General features: G+C 37.6%; 1 protein-coding gene across 2 annotated transcripts; it reads left to right on the top strand.

Annotated features, from left to right (window-relative positions):
• Positions 1 to 5225: 5225 nt before the first annotated feature.
• On the top strand, positions 5226 to 8172 carry LOC129721627 (angiogenic factor with G patch and FHA domains 1). 2 transcript variants are annotated; one of them, XM_055674386.1, is made up of 7 exons: positions 5226 to 5487; positions 5545 to 5826; positions 5891 to 6025; positions 6266 to 6716; positions 6822 to 6982; positions 7040 to 7391; positions 7460 to 8172. In XM_055674386.1, exons 1-7 carry the CDS (start codon positions 5326 to 5328, stop codon positions 8143 to 8145), a joined length of 2229 nt encoding a protein of 742 aa, XP_055530361.1. In that variant the 5' UTR covers positions 5226 to 5325; the 3' UTR covers positions 8146 to 8172. The 2 variants fall into 2 exon arrangements, with proteins under 2 accessions (XP_055530361.1, XP_055530362.1); XM_055674387.1 differs by lacking the exon at positions 6266 to 6716 and adding an exon at positions 6097 to 6193.
• The last annotated feature ends 6093 nt before the right edge of the window (positions 8173 to 14265 follow it).

The raw sequence follows: 14265 nt of genomic DNA, 5'->3' as shown, positions 1-14265 counted from the left end.
TTTGTGCGGCAAAACGACGAAGGCGAACGGCTTTTAAAGAGGTAAACAAAAAGTGACGTCAGATGACGGTTATTAGCAGAGTTGCCAGCGGCTTTAAATGAAATCTGGTGCTTCGATAAAAGGGATAGGGATGTTCAAAAATAAAATTCCCACTTGAATATTGAATAAGCTACAATATATTTTTTGCTTGGTTATTCCAAGACTATGCTGTCGCTCTCAAATCTCATATATTTGCTGCGTACCCAACAACGGTCCGTGGTTCCCCTGATAGATATAAAAAAGGGCCATCGAAAATCCATTTAAGTTAAAATGGTTACAGGAATAACTCTTCACTCTCACATTAGAGATAGCATGATGTCATCCCCTTAGGTTATTCATGATTGAAACCTTGGGGCAAGACACTATTGATATATTGCAAAATATTTCCAATATTCAATATAACGAAATATTTACCGTTGCATTTTTGGGCACGCCTCTATTTATATCATAACTCTTTGACGTTATATTATCGTTGGAGGGTTGTCAATTAACAGATAAACGATAAATATCAAAATATATCTACTGATATCAAGTAATATTATCGAAATATTTTTCGTGAAAATAAAAGTGTCTAGCCCCTAGATTGAAACCCAAAAGTTTGCCAACTAGGGCCTAGACACTTTTATTTTCATGCAAAATGTTCTGATAATATAACACGATATTGGTTGATATATTTTGATATTTATCGTTTATCTGTCAATTGACACCCTCTAACGATAATGTAACGCTTGATGTAACGTCAATGAGCTATGATATAGATGGAGGGGTGCCCAAAAATGAAACGATAATTACTTTTTAATATTGAATATTGGAAATATTTCGCAATATATCAATAGTGTCTAGCCCCTAGATTGCCAATCAAAAAGAAATTAGTTGGCTTGTGTGTATTGTATTATTCCGGAAGTAAATGGAAGCGAAAAATTAAATGCCTCACAAACCAACAAAAACCACAAACAACACAGTTGATAGAATTGAAGATTGAGAATATATCTGAAATACTTCGCCATAATGGCGAATCTAACAAATTGTAAACAAATAGAGATTTTACCAAAAACTAGTCAGCCTATACACCAGAGAGACGCCGAGACACTCACCGTTGAGGCAACTGTCAACATCAAAAAGGGCGAGCTGTATAATTTTGCATTGCCGTTATCCGTTTTGATATTGACAGTTGCCTTAACGGTGAGTTTCTTGTCATTTCTCTAGTATACAGGTTCCCTACGGAAAACGTATAAGGTGAGCTACTACCACACATAAACAGACGTTTCGTGGATCAAAGTAACGATCATTTCAAATGAGCTTCAGTTTTGCGGAATATTGCCGTCGCAGCGGAGGTGGCGATGATGTGCTTTTACCCTTTGAACCCAGTTTAGAGTAGCAATACTCAGAGGGAGAGATATGCGAAGAGAATGTTGTGAGCCAAACGAACATGTCAAAATCTGAGCCAAACGAACAAGAAAAGTAACACATTGAGAGGTATTGCAATTAGGTACAATAAAATATTTTCACACGTTTTTCATGTTCTATTTTCACATGTTTTTCATGTTCTATTGCTAAACAATGAATTGAGAATGCTCCAAAATAGCGTTATCACAGTGATTTTTAATTGGTGGTTCACAAACCCTTTGTATGGTCAGCAAAATAATGATCAATTATGGTGCAGGTATCTAAAATTAAACATAAACATTATATTTAACACCTTCACGGTTTTTGTAATGCACTTTATTATTCCTCATGACTTCCACTGTCACCAGTTATACGGGTTATACGAGTCGAATGAAAAAGTTAGTCAACATTGCGCATTGAGAAGAGATCTGGCACTTCTGACATGTGAAACCTAGTTGCCAAATTGGCAGTTTTTTTTCATCGCTTATCTCTCTCTCTCTGTGTTCATCGCTTATCTCTCTGTAGAAGTTTAGTAAAACTTCGGATTGTGGGGTAAGTCGATCAGTTCATATTGCCTATTTAAAACAAAAAAAAAACAACAAAAAATATTTACATATTTATACCTGTGATTATAATTTATGTCAAATTGAAAATCTTGTAGGGTATAATTTTGAGTTTTGGTTTTGTTTTCTGTCTGTTTTGCAATTACTAGGTATAGCTCAATTAAGTATGGCCTCCTTTATAGAACCTTATCGGAAAAGCCTTTCTTTTCCGATTTGGTTGACCGTCAGGAGTCTGGGTTTTTAGCCAATAACGTTACAGAAAGTTTAAAGAAGGCCCATTTCATAATCCTTTGGTAGTCCATTAATATATGCGGAGCTGAAGCTCCAGTACTTTAACCAATATACCGTATGAAGATCTGATTGAAATACTTCAAGGTATACAGCCCTAGGGTTGTATGAAATGGTGACATGGGACTAAACACTGTAATTAGGGGATTTTTTGTTACAAAATATACAGAGTCTGCAGACAGAATCAATGTGTTTGCTCAGTGACTGTACGTATTTTTATTTTCAGCTTCCCCCGGAAATTAATTTTTGAAATATATTCAACAACACTCGAAAGAATAACGTTTATATTTGGCGATATTATGCCTGTACTATTTGTTTGTGCAAACAACATGTATTTGACAAGGCACAAGCATATCATGCTTGTTGAAGAAGCACCAAGAATTTCTCGTAATGTGTCAGAATTAACTCTATATCCTTAAAAACCAAATCCAATAATACTAACGTTATCATAATGAATGGTTTTGTCTTATTTAACTCCGATTAAATCAAATCCATCTTACTTTCAAAATAATATGGAAGCCCTTACAAAGGTTCATTAATTGGCAAACATAAAAAGATATGTTAAACGAAATTATTAACAAGTTCCAGCAAAAAATCGTAGCAATCAACAATTCCATTTTTGTTTTTTGCTTGACATTTTTTTTCATTTGCCTACAACTACATTCGCTGTATGACGAAGACAGCTAATATACGTTTATTTTGGAAAAGCTTAGAATAATAATATATCATCTAACAATTTTGAAATATAAAAAGGTTCTGACTGCATCTTAGTATATAAACCAAAAATTCACAAATTCACATTCGCAGGCTCTTACTGTTCTATAAATGTGTATATTTGGGAATTTACTCTTTCGATGCTATCCGGTAACGATTATTTAATGAATATCGAAGATAAAATTAAATAAATATCCGTTGCAAAAATTTACAATTCTTGTTGAGTAATTTATGGTAATCATATTTATTAGATAAAGTTTCAATCACCATCAACAGCAGCATTGCAGTTTTTCCTCGATTGCACACGTATAGAAAAGTACGAACAAAAGTGTACCACTGCAATACGAATAGTACCACTGCAGTGCGAATAGAAGTGTACCGCTGAAATGTACGAATAGAAGAGTACCGCTGCAATCGTAAACGACGAGAGAACTGCGGTTCTTTACTCCACTGGTACTGTTGCTTTTACCGGCATATTTTCATCAAGACATCAGTTTTTATTAGGTTCTGAAAGCAGGTTTAGAAATTGTTCAAGGACGGGGATTGTTCCAAACTTTTAGGAAAACTTGTACCTTCGAGACATCATATTGGTCTAAGCTCATGGAAGCAAAATTAAATTGACCTATTGGGTTGGGGAGACTCTGTCAATTTTTATTTCGATATTGATACAGAGAATATCACAGGTGTCCATTCACGTCGTCTGTGCTAGGAATGCTCGCATGTAATTGATTCATTATTCGCGTAATTTTGTCACTGAAACTTTTTATCAATTTTACCGCTTAACAATAAAATTAGAGTGATAACTATCATATTACAAAATTGTAACACATTTTATCTATCCAACAACATACTGGTTATTGTTATCCATCATGTGGTTATGCTGTTATTAACGTTTGAAATCTGACGCAACATTTGCCAGTTTCATTTCCAATTTTACAGAATGCATCCCAGTATAGTAAACAATGACGTAGTCCAACGTCAAAATTAAAAACAAGTTTTGATAAAAAGCCATCGGGTTTAGGCGTCGTTCACAAATTACGTAACGCTAAAAACCTAGACACAGAGAACAGACATTCATGTTCCTATGAAGAAATTTGAAAATCGTGTGTAAAAATTTGAATCCAAATACATTAATACACTAACGACATCTGTCTTGTGGTGCCCCAGTTGCACTGCATAAATATCGCTGTATCGATATTTTATCGATATCTGTGCTTGGTTTTTAAGCGACACGAGCGCCACATAGCGGGAGCATCACCACTTACTGTTAAATGACGGTTGCAAGTTTTTACACATCTTTTGAAAATAAGATGAAAGTCTGTTCTCTGTGACCTAGATTTCAGACCCCCTCCCCCTGTTACCGATGAAATCGGAACAATAAACTTGTTACACATGCATGCTATACGTTTTGTGAGTTTTTCTGTAGATTATTGTTAAATGTTACTTTTTGTCAGTGTAGATGAGGACCAACGATTCTGATAGCACAGTGATGATTAAGGTGAATGGCAATGCATGCTTGGGTCTTTAATTAATAAAATCAGTAGTTCATGGTTAATGAATGTTATTACAGGGGGTAAAAATATTCAAATGGAGGCGGACTGCGGTTCATCTGTAAGTGTTATGAGTAAATTTTCACATGAATTAATTTTCAATCAGCCTCTAAGAATATCTGCTAAAAAGTTGGCTGTAGTAAATGGGGATAGCTTGAAAATAATAGGGGAAATGAGGGGCAAGACAGCTTTTATCTGAGTTACTCTTGTGCTTGGGAGCAACTTTAATTTTTCTCACTATTACTCGGAAATTTTCTGGTGGTTCGCATTTCTGATTTCTTTGAGAACAAGAGAAGTATTTGAACGGTGGGACCAGAGATGCCAGATGTTATTGAAAAATGTCTGCAACTGCACGAAAAAAAACAGAAAAATCCGCTCGAAATCTGAAAAAAATCTATCCGTGATTCGAAAAAATTTCGTTTGTAAAATTCTGCTTTTTTGTAAAAATCTACAGAAATATAAGGAAACACTAACAAAAATCTGCTGAAACTATGGAAAAAAACTGCAAACTGGTTGGGGAGTTTTTAAAATTGTCAAATTCCGCGTTACGCAATATATAAATGTTCACTAAAAGAGGCAAGTTCTGCATGAGCATGCTCTTAAAATGCAGTTTGGCCGATTTGGCGAATGCTTGTTTTTTATTTTTAATATTTCACCATTTCACGCAACACTGTCCAACTGTCATTTTTCTTCGCTAAAAAATCTTTGAAAACGTTGAAAACATGTAATAGTGATCCGAATTTCAGGTGTTAAATCCCTTAGTTTTCACCAATTTACCGGCCAAAATGGCAAAAGGACCGTTGAAAATCGGAACTAAGTTACTCCGCGTAACCAATTTGCACGACATTACCGTTAAGGAAGTGTACGCTTACGTTAAAAACCTCCATCAACACATTCGAAGACAGAATGCTAAGATTCGCATGTTACGTCGAAAGTTGAAAAATCTGGTCGGTTTCCAATGTTTTTCGACTGTTTTCATTATTATCAATTGTAACTGCTTCCAGAGAAAGAGTCAGCGCCTAAAATCGGCCAATCGACTAGTTCAAAATGATGAAGATTCTGAGAAGGAAAACGCTGACGATGATGTAATGGAAGCCTTAGAGAGGGCAGAAAAGCAGCAGGAAATGGAAGACAAAAAAACAGCCAACGCCAAACCGATGGATGTTAAGGCGTTTGTTGATGATATCAAAAAGACTGCCGAAGATTTTGATTATCAAAATCGCTACATTTATGAACCCACCTCCGGAATGTACTATGATCCGGCAACCGGGTATTACTATAATGCTGTAAGATTTTTACCATGAAGATTCAGTTTGTGTTTGATATGAATCTAAAATTTGTTCATTTCAGATCTATGGTTTGCATTATGACGGCCAGCGGGGATGTTATTTGAAGTATAACGAAAAAAATCAACAGTATGAGTTCTACTCGCAAGTTATGCCGGAGCAGACACTTGAAGACAAGAAGCCCGTATTGCAACAAAAGGTTTTTCTTACACGACTTTTCTAGATTACTTTCCGGTCACTGGAATATCTTTTCGTTTCTTCCTATGCTAGGTTTTTTCGCCCGCTACGAAACAAAACCAATCAATTAGTTCCTTAGTATCTGCCTTTAACGGCCTGGAGATCGGACGTATGCGTTCGAACGCTCTAGGTAGGTGACTTTTGGAGCCGGCCTTGTTAAGAGCGGTCCTTCCGCTTTTCTCTTCTTTTCTCTGCATTCCAGAAGCGAAAAGACGAAAAGCCGTCCGATTGTACCAAGCGCAGCCGGTCGAATGCAAGGGAAGAGAAACCAAAACGCCTGGCGCATTCACGACGTCGTCATAGCCGGAGTCGGAGTCGCTCGAGAAGTCGAAGTGGAAGTGATAATAGTCGTTACCCTCAAAAGAGTTCACAGAGAAGGAGGAACCGAAGCCAAACGCCGGGGGAGGGAGGCAAAAGATCAGGGTCCTCTTCAGACGAAGACATCCTTCCGTTCTTTCAATTCGTTCGAAACACACCGAAAAAGAAGCGAAACCGGAGGCGTGGACGCGGGTCTGATTCTGGAGACCGTCGAGAGGAAGGCGAGTTGGATAGCAGCAGTAGTGAAAGTGAACCCGCATCGGTCGTTTTGATTGGTTCCTCCAGTGCATCCGAATCGGATGCTGCTGCGAATGAGTTTCCAGTGAAATATTCAGGTATTTCTTTTAGTTTGGCTTAGGTCTGTCCCTTTTTGTGTTATGCCGGCTCTGATATAAATTCTTTGCTCAAATTTGCATTCATTCAACATGTATCATTTATAGACAGGGGTAAAAATTATCCGCCTTCACTACGACTGGTTGTCCAAAAAACTAACATTAGTGCGCTGCGAGAGGGATCTCTCTTCATTGTCACCTGCAAAGGAGGTACACTAGGGCGTGAAGGTGATCATGACGTTATCATTCCTGATTTGAATGTATCCAAAGTAAGTTTAATCAGTTTGCGTTTGAATTCGATTGATAAATACTACGCTTTTTTTCAGTACCACCTTAAATTCAGCTATAACGAAAAGCAGAGTATATACCAAGTGATAGACTTGGGTTCCCGTAACGGTACCGTCCTGAACGGAAGCCGAATGAGCGGGACCATGCAGGAAAGTGCTCCGTTTGATATCGAACACGGCAATGTGATTCAACTGAATCAAACTTTCCTGTTGTGTCACATTCACGATGGTAATATTACTTGTGATGCCTGTGAGCCCGGACTGCTGGTAAAGGGTCTGGGTGGACGCACCGGATTAGGAGTGCGGTACGATGAAGACCGAATCACCAAACCGGTCAGCCACAAAGAGGGGCTTAAGCGGCTACAAAAAATGTACGGCCTAGAAAACGAAAGTGAGTTTGAGGTGAAATGCAACTTTTCAGATCAAACTGTTTTACAAGTATTTTTTTTGTTTCCGCAGAATATGTCGAATCCGCTGAAAGTAGTTCGATTGACTATAAGGACCGGGCAGCACATCGCCGGAAGACTAAAGGTAGCAGTAACGAGCATGCCAAAACACAAGCTGCTTCAGTTGATCAACATATCAGTAGTGACAACAAAGGCTTCAAGATGCTGGCCAAACTAGGCTGGAGCGAGGGGCAATCGTTGGGAAAGAACGATGAAGGTTTGGTGGAACCTATACCACTCCTAACGAACATTGGCACCAGTGGGTTGGGTAGTCAAGCGTTGGCCCAACCAACAGCTAGTCACTCTGTCGACGAGCGAAAACAGATGATCTGGAAAATGGCTCAAAAACGGTACGAATCCTGCGCGGAAGTAGTTGACAAGAACTCCAGTAGTGGTGGCAATCCGGCGTCGGCGACTGCATCAGCATCACTTGCACAGCACATTGGAGCCGAAAACAAGGGGTTCCAGTTGTTGTCAAAACTGGGTTGGAGTGCAGGTGAAACGTTAGGCACTAATGAAGATGGTTTGAAGGAACCGATTAAGTTGCTAACTAACGTCGGTACCAGCGGACTGGGAAGTAAACCACTGAAAGATCCGAGTCGAGTACCGGTGGCACCTGCAAAGAATAAAATTATTTGGAAGAAAAGACAAAAGACGTGTAAAATGAGCGACATGTTCGATGTGTCAGATTCTGACTGAAATATGCGAAATATATTAGCAAATGTATATTTTTTTTGTTTTCTTGTATATGACAAAATTTTCAATACTAACACCTTTTACTGGAGAAAAATTGTCAGTTGAAAGTCTTCCGGTTCTCATAACCTGGTAGGTTGGGGCGAAAGTTACTGAACTTTTGTAATTTTTAGTTAAATTGTGAATTTGATGAAGTGTTATCCTTAAAGAAAGTAAATAATTCTATCCTTGAGAAACATAAGCGCAATGTTGAACAGGAAGCTGGAAAGACTGTCGACCTGTCGAAGTCCCTTGCGTCTTTCAAACGGGCTTGATAACGCACCCGAAATCTCACACAGCACTGTATCGTGACCTAAATCTTGTTAGTTCCGCAGGGAAGCCATTTTCGTCCATAACTATCAATAGCTCTACACGTAAGCGGCCCTCAAATCGTTGAATAGATGGTGCGTGATGACTTGGTATTCGCCATACTTTTAGAGGATCTGCCGCAGCGTAAAGGTTTGATCCGATTTGGGTCGCCACATGAACAAAATCAGCTTGATAACTCCCCACAAACTTTCTTACTAGCGGCGAGAGACGGCAAAAGATGATGTGGGAAAGCACTTTGTAGGCTGCGTTGAGAATCATGATCAATCAGTAGTTCTAACATTCAAGTTGTCGCCCTTCTTGTATATTGGGCATATTGCTCGCTCTTTCTTCTCCTCCGGTAGCTGTTCTGTTTCCCAGATTCTGACTATCAACTGATGCAGACAGGAAGCCAACCTATCCGGGCTTAGCTTGATAATCTGCACGGTGATGCCATTCTTTCCAGCTGATTTGTTGTTCTTGAGCTGCTTGATAGCATTTTTAACCTGACTTAACGTGAGGGGTGGTAGGTCTTTCTCATCTGCTGTGCAATCGGACTGTAACTTCGTCTGTGATGTATCGAAATGTGAAAATCACGAAACTTCATTATCTTAGAAACTACACAACCGATTTGAACAATATTGATATCAGATGAACGGGCTAGTGAAGGGTTTACTGAAGAATTATGATTGAACACGTGGTTTCAAAGTTTGGCCGCCCTATACGTTCCTTTTTCATTTGATTGTAATCAAACTTAAGCAACCGTTATGCATTAAATTGTTAAAACAACGAAAGTCTATTATCTTAAGTATTACACGATTTGTTTGAACATTACTAGTGTCATACAAACGAGTCATCTCTCAAACTCACAAATAACAAACTTCATAACAATTTGAAATGCTGTTCAAAAGTTTTGGAAAGAAAAGAAATTCAAAGGCTATACCTGGTTTGATCAATATATATGGCCTCAACATGATTTAAATGTGGTATCGTACTATTTGAACGTTCCCGGTATCGCTCGTGATTGAATTGTTCGAAATTAAGAGTCATTTCTTTTATTTCGCTATTTCTTAAGCACTAACATTACGTCAAATTTCATATTTTATACTTCAATTACAACATCGATATTTTAGAACCCAAAGAGTGAATATACCTTTATTGGATTTAAGCAATCATGTAAATCTATTTTTACAAATAAGTTTGGATGAGAAAGGCTGAGTCTGATCGCTAGGTGGATTAATTTAGGTTTTTGAGAACGATACAGCTGAGCAATTCTAGGTCTTTCAAAAAGGATATTTTTATGTCTAAATGATTGAAAGTAGCGAAAAAATGAGAAAACCACTTTGGTTAGTTCATATTGATGGACCCCTCGGGCACAAATGGGTTAAACGGTTTTTACAAAAATTGATTTTTGAGCAATTCTTGACCTTTTAATTGATTTATTTCACTTGAATTTGTCATTGAACCCCCTGCAACCAACAGATCGTTTTCAAGAGGAATGATAGAGCTTTCATTTGAAGTAGAAAAAAATTGGCCGCCATCTTGGATCTCGCCGCTATCTTGGATTTTATCAGAAAAACGTGTTTTTGAGCAAGTTCGCAACCACCGATTTTAAATTTGACATCACCATTGGAAAGCTGAGAAAAAATGCTTCAAGATACATTCAAAACATTAGGTGAGCATTGAGTTTACCTTGTCATTCTGGTCACTTTCCAAAATCGACCTTCAAACAGTACAACGCATGACGTGCGGCCAATATCAAATCATGCTGAGCCTGTGGTGTGTGTCTGTGTGTAGTGTATATTAGGGGCCATCCATGTTCCACGTGGACAGATTTTTAAGGACTCTGTTACACCTCCTACCCTTCCCCTCCCCCACAACTTCTCATATAAATTCTCAATATTTTGTATGGATCGTGGACATCACACAGACCCCCCTCCCCAAAGTTGTCCACGTGGAATGTGGATGGTCCAATGCCTGTGTGACTTTGGGTCTGTTCACAAATTACGTAAAGCAAAAAATCGTATCTTTGATCATTTTTCACTGTATTCACATTGTTTATTTCTTCACTCCCTCGCTCCTCCTTGAGTGTAACGTAATTTGTGATTAAGCTTCTCTACGATTTTTTTGCTAGAACAAAGTTTGGTTCCCTGTACGGAGGACAGTTTTCGCATGTTTAGTAAATAAACAAATCAATGTTACATGTTGTTTTTGCTACTGTTATTACTGTTGTTTTCATTCATTAAACTACTATCATCAAACTTAGGTATGGTATACCAAGGCATAGTATGAATCAAGTATATCCCGAGTAATCTGGAGAAGATTTGCGCATGCTAGCGTAAACCAAATAAGAGTAGAATCATCACTTTTTTGATCCCTAGCAAATTCTTATCGACGAAAAGGGTACGTTTGCTACCTAAATTCAGTCAATTCATTAAAGGCTATTCAAAAATTACGGTTCGTGGGTGCACTCACTACATGTGAACTAGGAATACTGACTGTCCACATCATACGCACACCACAGGCTCAGTATATTACGTTGATTTGATATTGGACGCGAGTCATGCGTTGAACTGTTTGAAGCTCGATTTTGAAAAGTGACCAGAATAACAAGATAACCTCAATGCTCACCTAATTTTTTGAATGTATCTTAAAGCATTTTTTCTCAGCTTTCCAATGGTGATGTCAAATTTAAAATCGGTGGTTGCAAACTTGCTCAAAAACACGTTTTTCTGATGAAATCCAAGATGGCGGCGAGATCCAAGATGGCGGCCAATTTTTTTCTACTTCAAATGAAAGCTCTATCATTCCTCTTGAAAACGATGTGTTGATTGCAGGGGGTTCAAAGACAAATTCAAGTGAAATAAATCAATAAAAAGTCAAGAATTGCTCAAAAATCAATTTTTGTAAAAACCGCTTAACCGATTTGTGCCCGAGGGGTCCATCAATATGAACTAACCAAAGTGGTTTTCTCATTTTTTCGCTACTTTCAATCATTTAGACATAAAAATATCCTTTTGGAAAGACCTCATGTCACCAGTGGGACGGTTTCAGCGAGAATTGCTCAGCTGCACCATTTCCTCACACTCCAGCTATTCCAAGTGGCGCTTTTTGTTCCAGAAATGATGGGTCTGCTATATTTGTTTCTGTTTGTTTGCATTGATTCCTCTCGACAAATCCAACACAGTACTCCAGCAACCTCCCAGGGGGGCTTTGGGCGTTGTGCGTACTCAGAGCGACTTCGCTCCAGATCATACCATGGCGGACGATGGTAGCGGATGTTGTTGACAACCGAAAGTCTTTGGAGCATTTTGACCATCAGGAGATAGTGGCCAGAATCGACGTTTGCGCCATTAGATTCGGATGTCGATATTATCCGAGAAGTGCCTTCCGTCAATCAGCTAACGATTCTGACGTCATTTTACTTCCTAAGTGAGGGCTGTGCACGTTAATGATGCTAACGTTGAAAAAACGGCATCTGATCCTCGACTTGCACATTCTGGCCACCAGCCAGTCACGCGCTTCTGCATTCTGCCGATCACACATAAAACTGTGCTCATCTCGTGTGTGTTACCATCTCTGTAGCATGTAACAATAGTTTCTCCCAGCATACCTCCTGCAGCGCAACTATGTCGAACTTGCGAATTCTCAATAGGTCGGAAAGAATTCGGGTGAGCAATTCCACAAAAAACGGGCAACCAATTCAGTCGACCATTTTTGATTTGACGAATGATGCCATTTTGTGCTATTGGTTTAATTTTTTGGAACACGACTCATTTTTGGGAAGCTTTTTAAAATGCTATTTTACATGATTACAAATATTTTTAGACAAAAAACGGTTTGTTTGATCGGTATGACGTCTTCGACAAAGTTGTAGATAATAGTTTTGTTTTTCCGAAAAAAATATACACACTAAAAAAATTATATATTTTTCAAGTTAAAAGAAAAATTAAAAATTAACTATCTGAAAACGGTCGGTAAACGGTTTGGCAGAGCGTACCTGTAGTACAACCCGTACTAGTTGGCATAAAATAGACAACAGTGTGGTCCAAAGCATCCTGCTCAGCAACTCCTATCCCTACCTCCCAGTGGTACCAGCCGAGATACGAGTAACCAAGCGAAGATCATGGTAACCAACCAGTGCACAGTGGTCCAATAATGCAAAAAGTGGAACTTAATTCCATATTGCCTTTTAACTTCATCCTAGCTTAATAGTGTCTTCGGAGCAATTGTTTGTATGAATGACCCTCATAATAGCAAATTGTAAAAAAATATTAAAAGTTTACTATACTAAAAATAAAAAAAATAACTTTTTTGTGTTAAGAGATAGAAGAATAGTTTATTCAGCAAAGTTGTAGAAAATTCAAAAATATGAAACTTTGTTGAACAAATGAAAATCCTATCTTTTTTCGGTACAAAGTTATGAAGTACATTACATGGAACTTATTTAAAAGTTAGTTTTTTGTACTTAACTTTAGTTAGTTGCATTTTTCACGAAAGTGTAGTTCGGAGGAATTGTTAGCGCACACAAAACAAACATTTTTGCCGAAGACTATATATCTCCTGGAGTTTTCCTTACAAAGTTATATCATATTTTAGCTTATTTTTTCGATAACTTCAAGAATGTATAGGTTAAAAAGGGGCAAGTGGAATCATGGTGTCAATAGTTTTTCTTGAAGTTAAGCTGAAGTACTATAAACTTCTTTAGGTTCCATTTGTCCCAATCCACCCATTTTAGAGTACAGCGAACATATGTCACAGTAGGTTTTCATATATCAAAAATACTAACGTTTTTGTGTTAAGAGATAGAGGAATGGTCTTTTCGGCAAAGTTTTAGAACGTGCATAAATATGAAACTTTGCTGAACAAACAAAATTTCTATCTTCATTGGGAACAGAGTTACAGAGTATTTCATGTAAAAGTTACTTAAAAGTTAGTTTTTTGTACTTAACTTTTGTTAGTTACATTTTACAAGAAAACTTTGTTCTGAAGAAGCATTTGGGCATACAAAACACACGTTTTTGTTGAAGGCTACACATATCCAGGACTTTTCCTTATAAAGTTATAGCACATTTTAGCATATTTTTTCGATAACTTCAACAACGTATAGAATAAAGATTAGGTGGATTGGGACTGATGGAACTTATAGCAGTTTTGAGCACTTGAGCTGAACTTTGAGAAAAAAAAAATTGACATCATGATTCCACTTGCCCCTTTTTCCTTTATACGTTCTTAAAGTTATCGAAAAAATATGCTGAATTATGCTATATCTTTGTAAGGAAAAGTCCTGGAGATGTGTAGCCTTCAACAAAAACGTGTATTTTGTATGCCAAAATCCTTTTGTAGAACAACGTTTTTTTGTAAAATGTAACTAACAGAAGTTTAGTACAAAAAACTAACTTTTAAGTAACTTTTACATGAAATACTCTGTAACTCTGTTTCCAATGAAGATAGAAATTTTGTTTGTTCAGCAAAGTTTCATATTTTTGCACGTTATAAAACTTTGCCGAAAAGACCATTCCTCTATCTCTTAACACAAAAAAGTTAGTATTTTTGATATATGAAAACCTACTGTGACATATGTTCGCCGTACTCTAAAATGGGTGGATTGGGACAAATGGCACCTAAAGAAGTTTATAGTACTTCAGCTTAACTTCAAGAATAACTATTGACATCATAATTCCACTTGCCCCTTTTTAACCTATACATTCTTGAAGTTATCGAAAAAATAAGCTAAAATATGATATAACTTTGTAAAAAAAACTCCTGGAGATATATAGT

Source organism: Wyeomyia smithii, chromosome 2 (assembly GCF_029784165.1).
Source record: "Wyeomyia smithii strain HCP4-BCI-WySm-NY-G18 chromosome 2, ASM2978416v1, whole genome shotgun sequence".
NCBI lineage: Eukaryota > Metazoa > Arthropoda > Insecta > Diptera > Culicidae > Wyeomyia > Wyeomyia smithii.
Note: the sequence above shows the minus strand (reverse complement) of the source record. Positions and strands in the feature narration are given on the sequence as shown.

Excerpts from the sequence above, each read along its gene's own strand:
- LOC129721627 (XM_055674386.1), top strand. The coding sequence starts at position 5,326 with ATGGCAAAAGGACCGTTGAAAATCGGAACTAAGTTACTCCGCGTAACC. Across the intron at positions 5,488-5,544 it reads GTCGAAAGTTGAAAAATCTG|AGAAAGAGTCAGCGCCTAAA; the intron begins GTCGGTTTCCAA and ends AACTGCTTCCAG. Across the intron at positions 5,827-5,890 it reads CCGGGTATTACTATAATGCT|ATCTATGGTTTGCATTATGA; the intron begins GTAAGATTTTTA and ends TGTTCATTTCAG.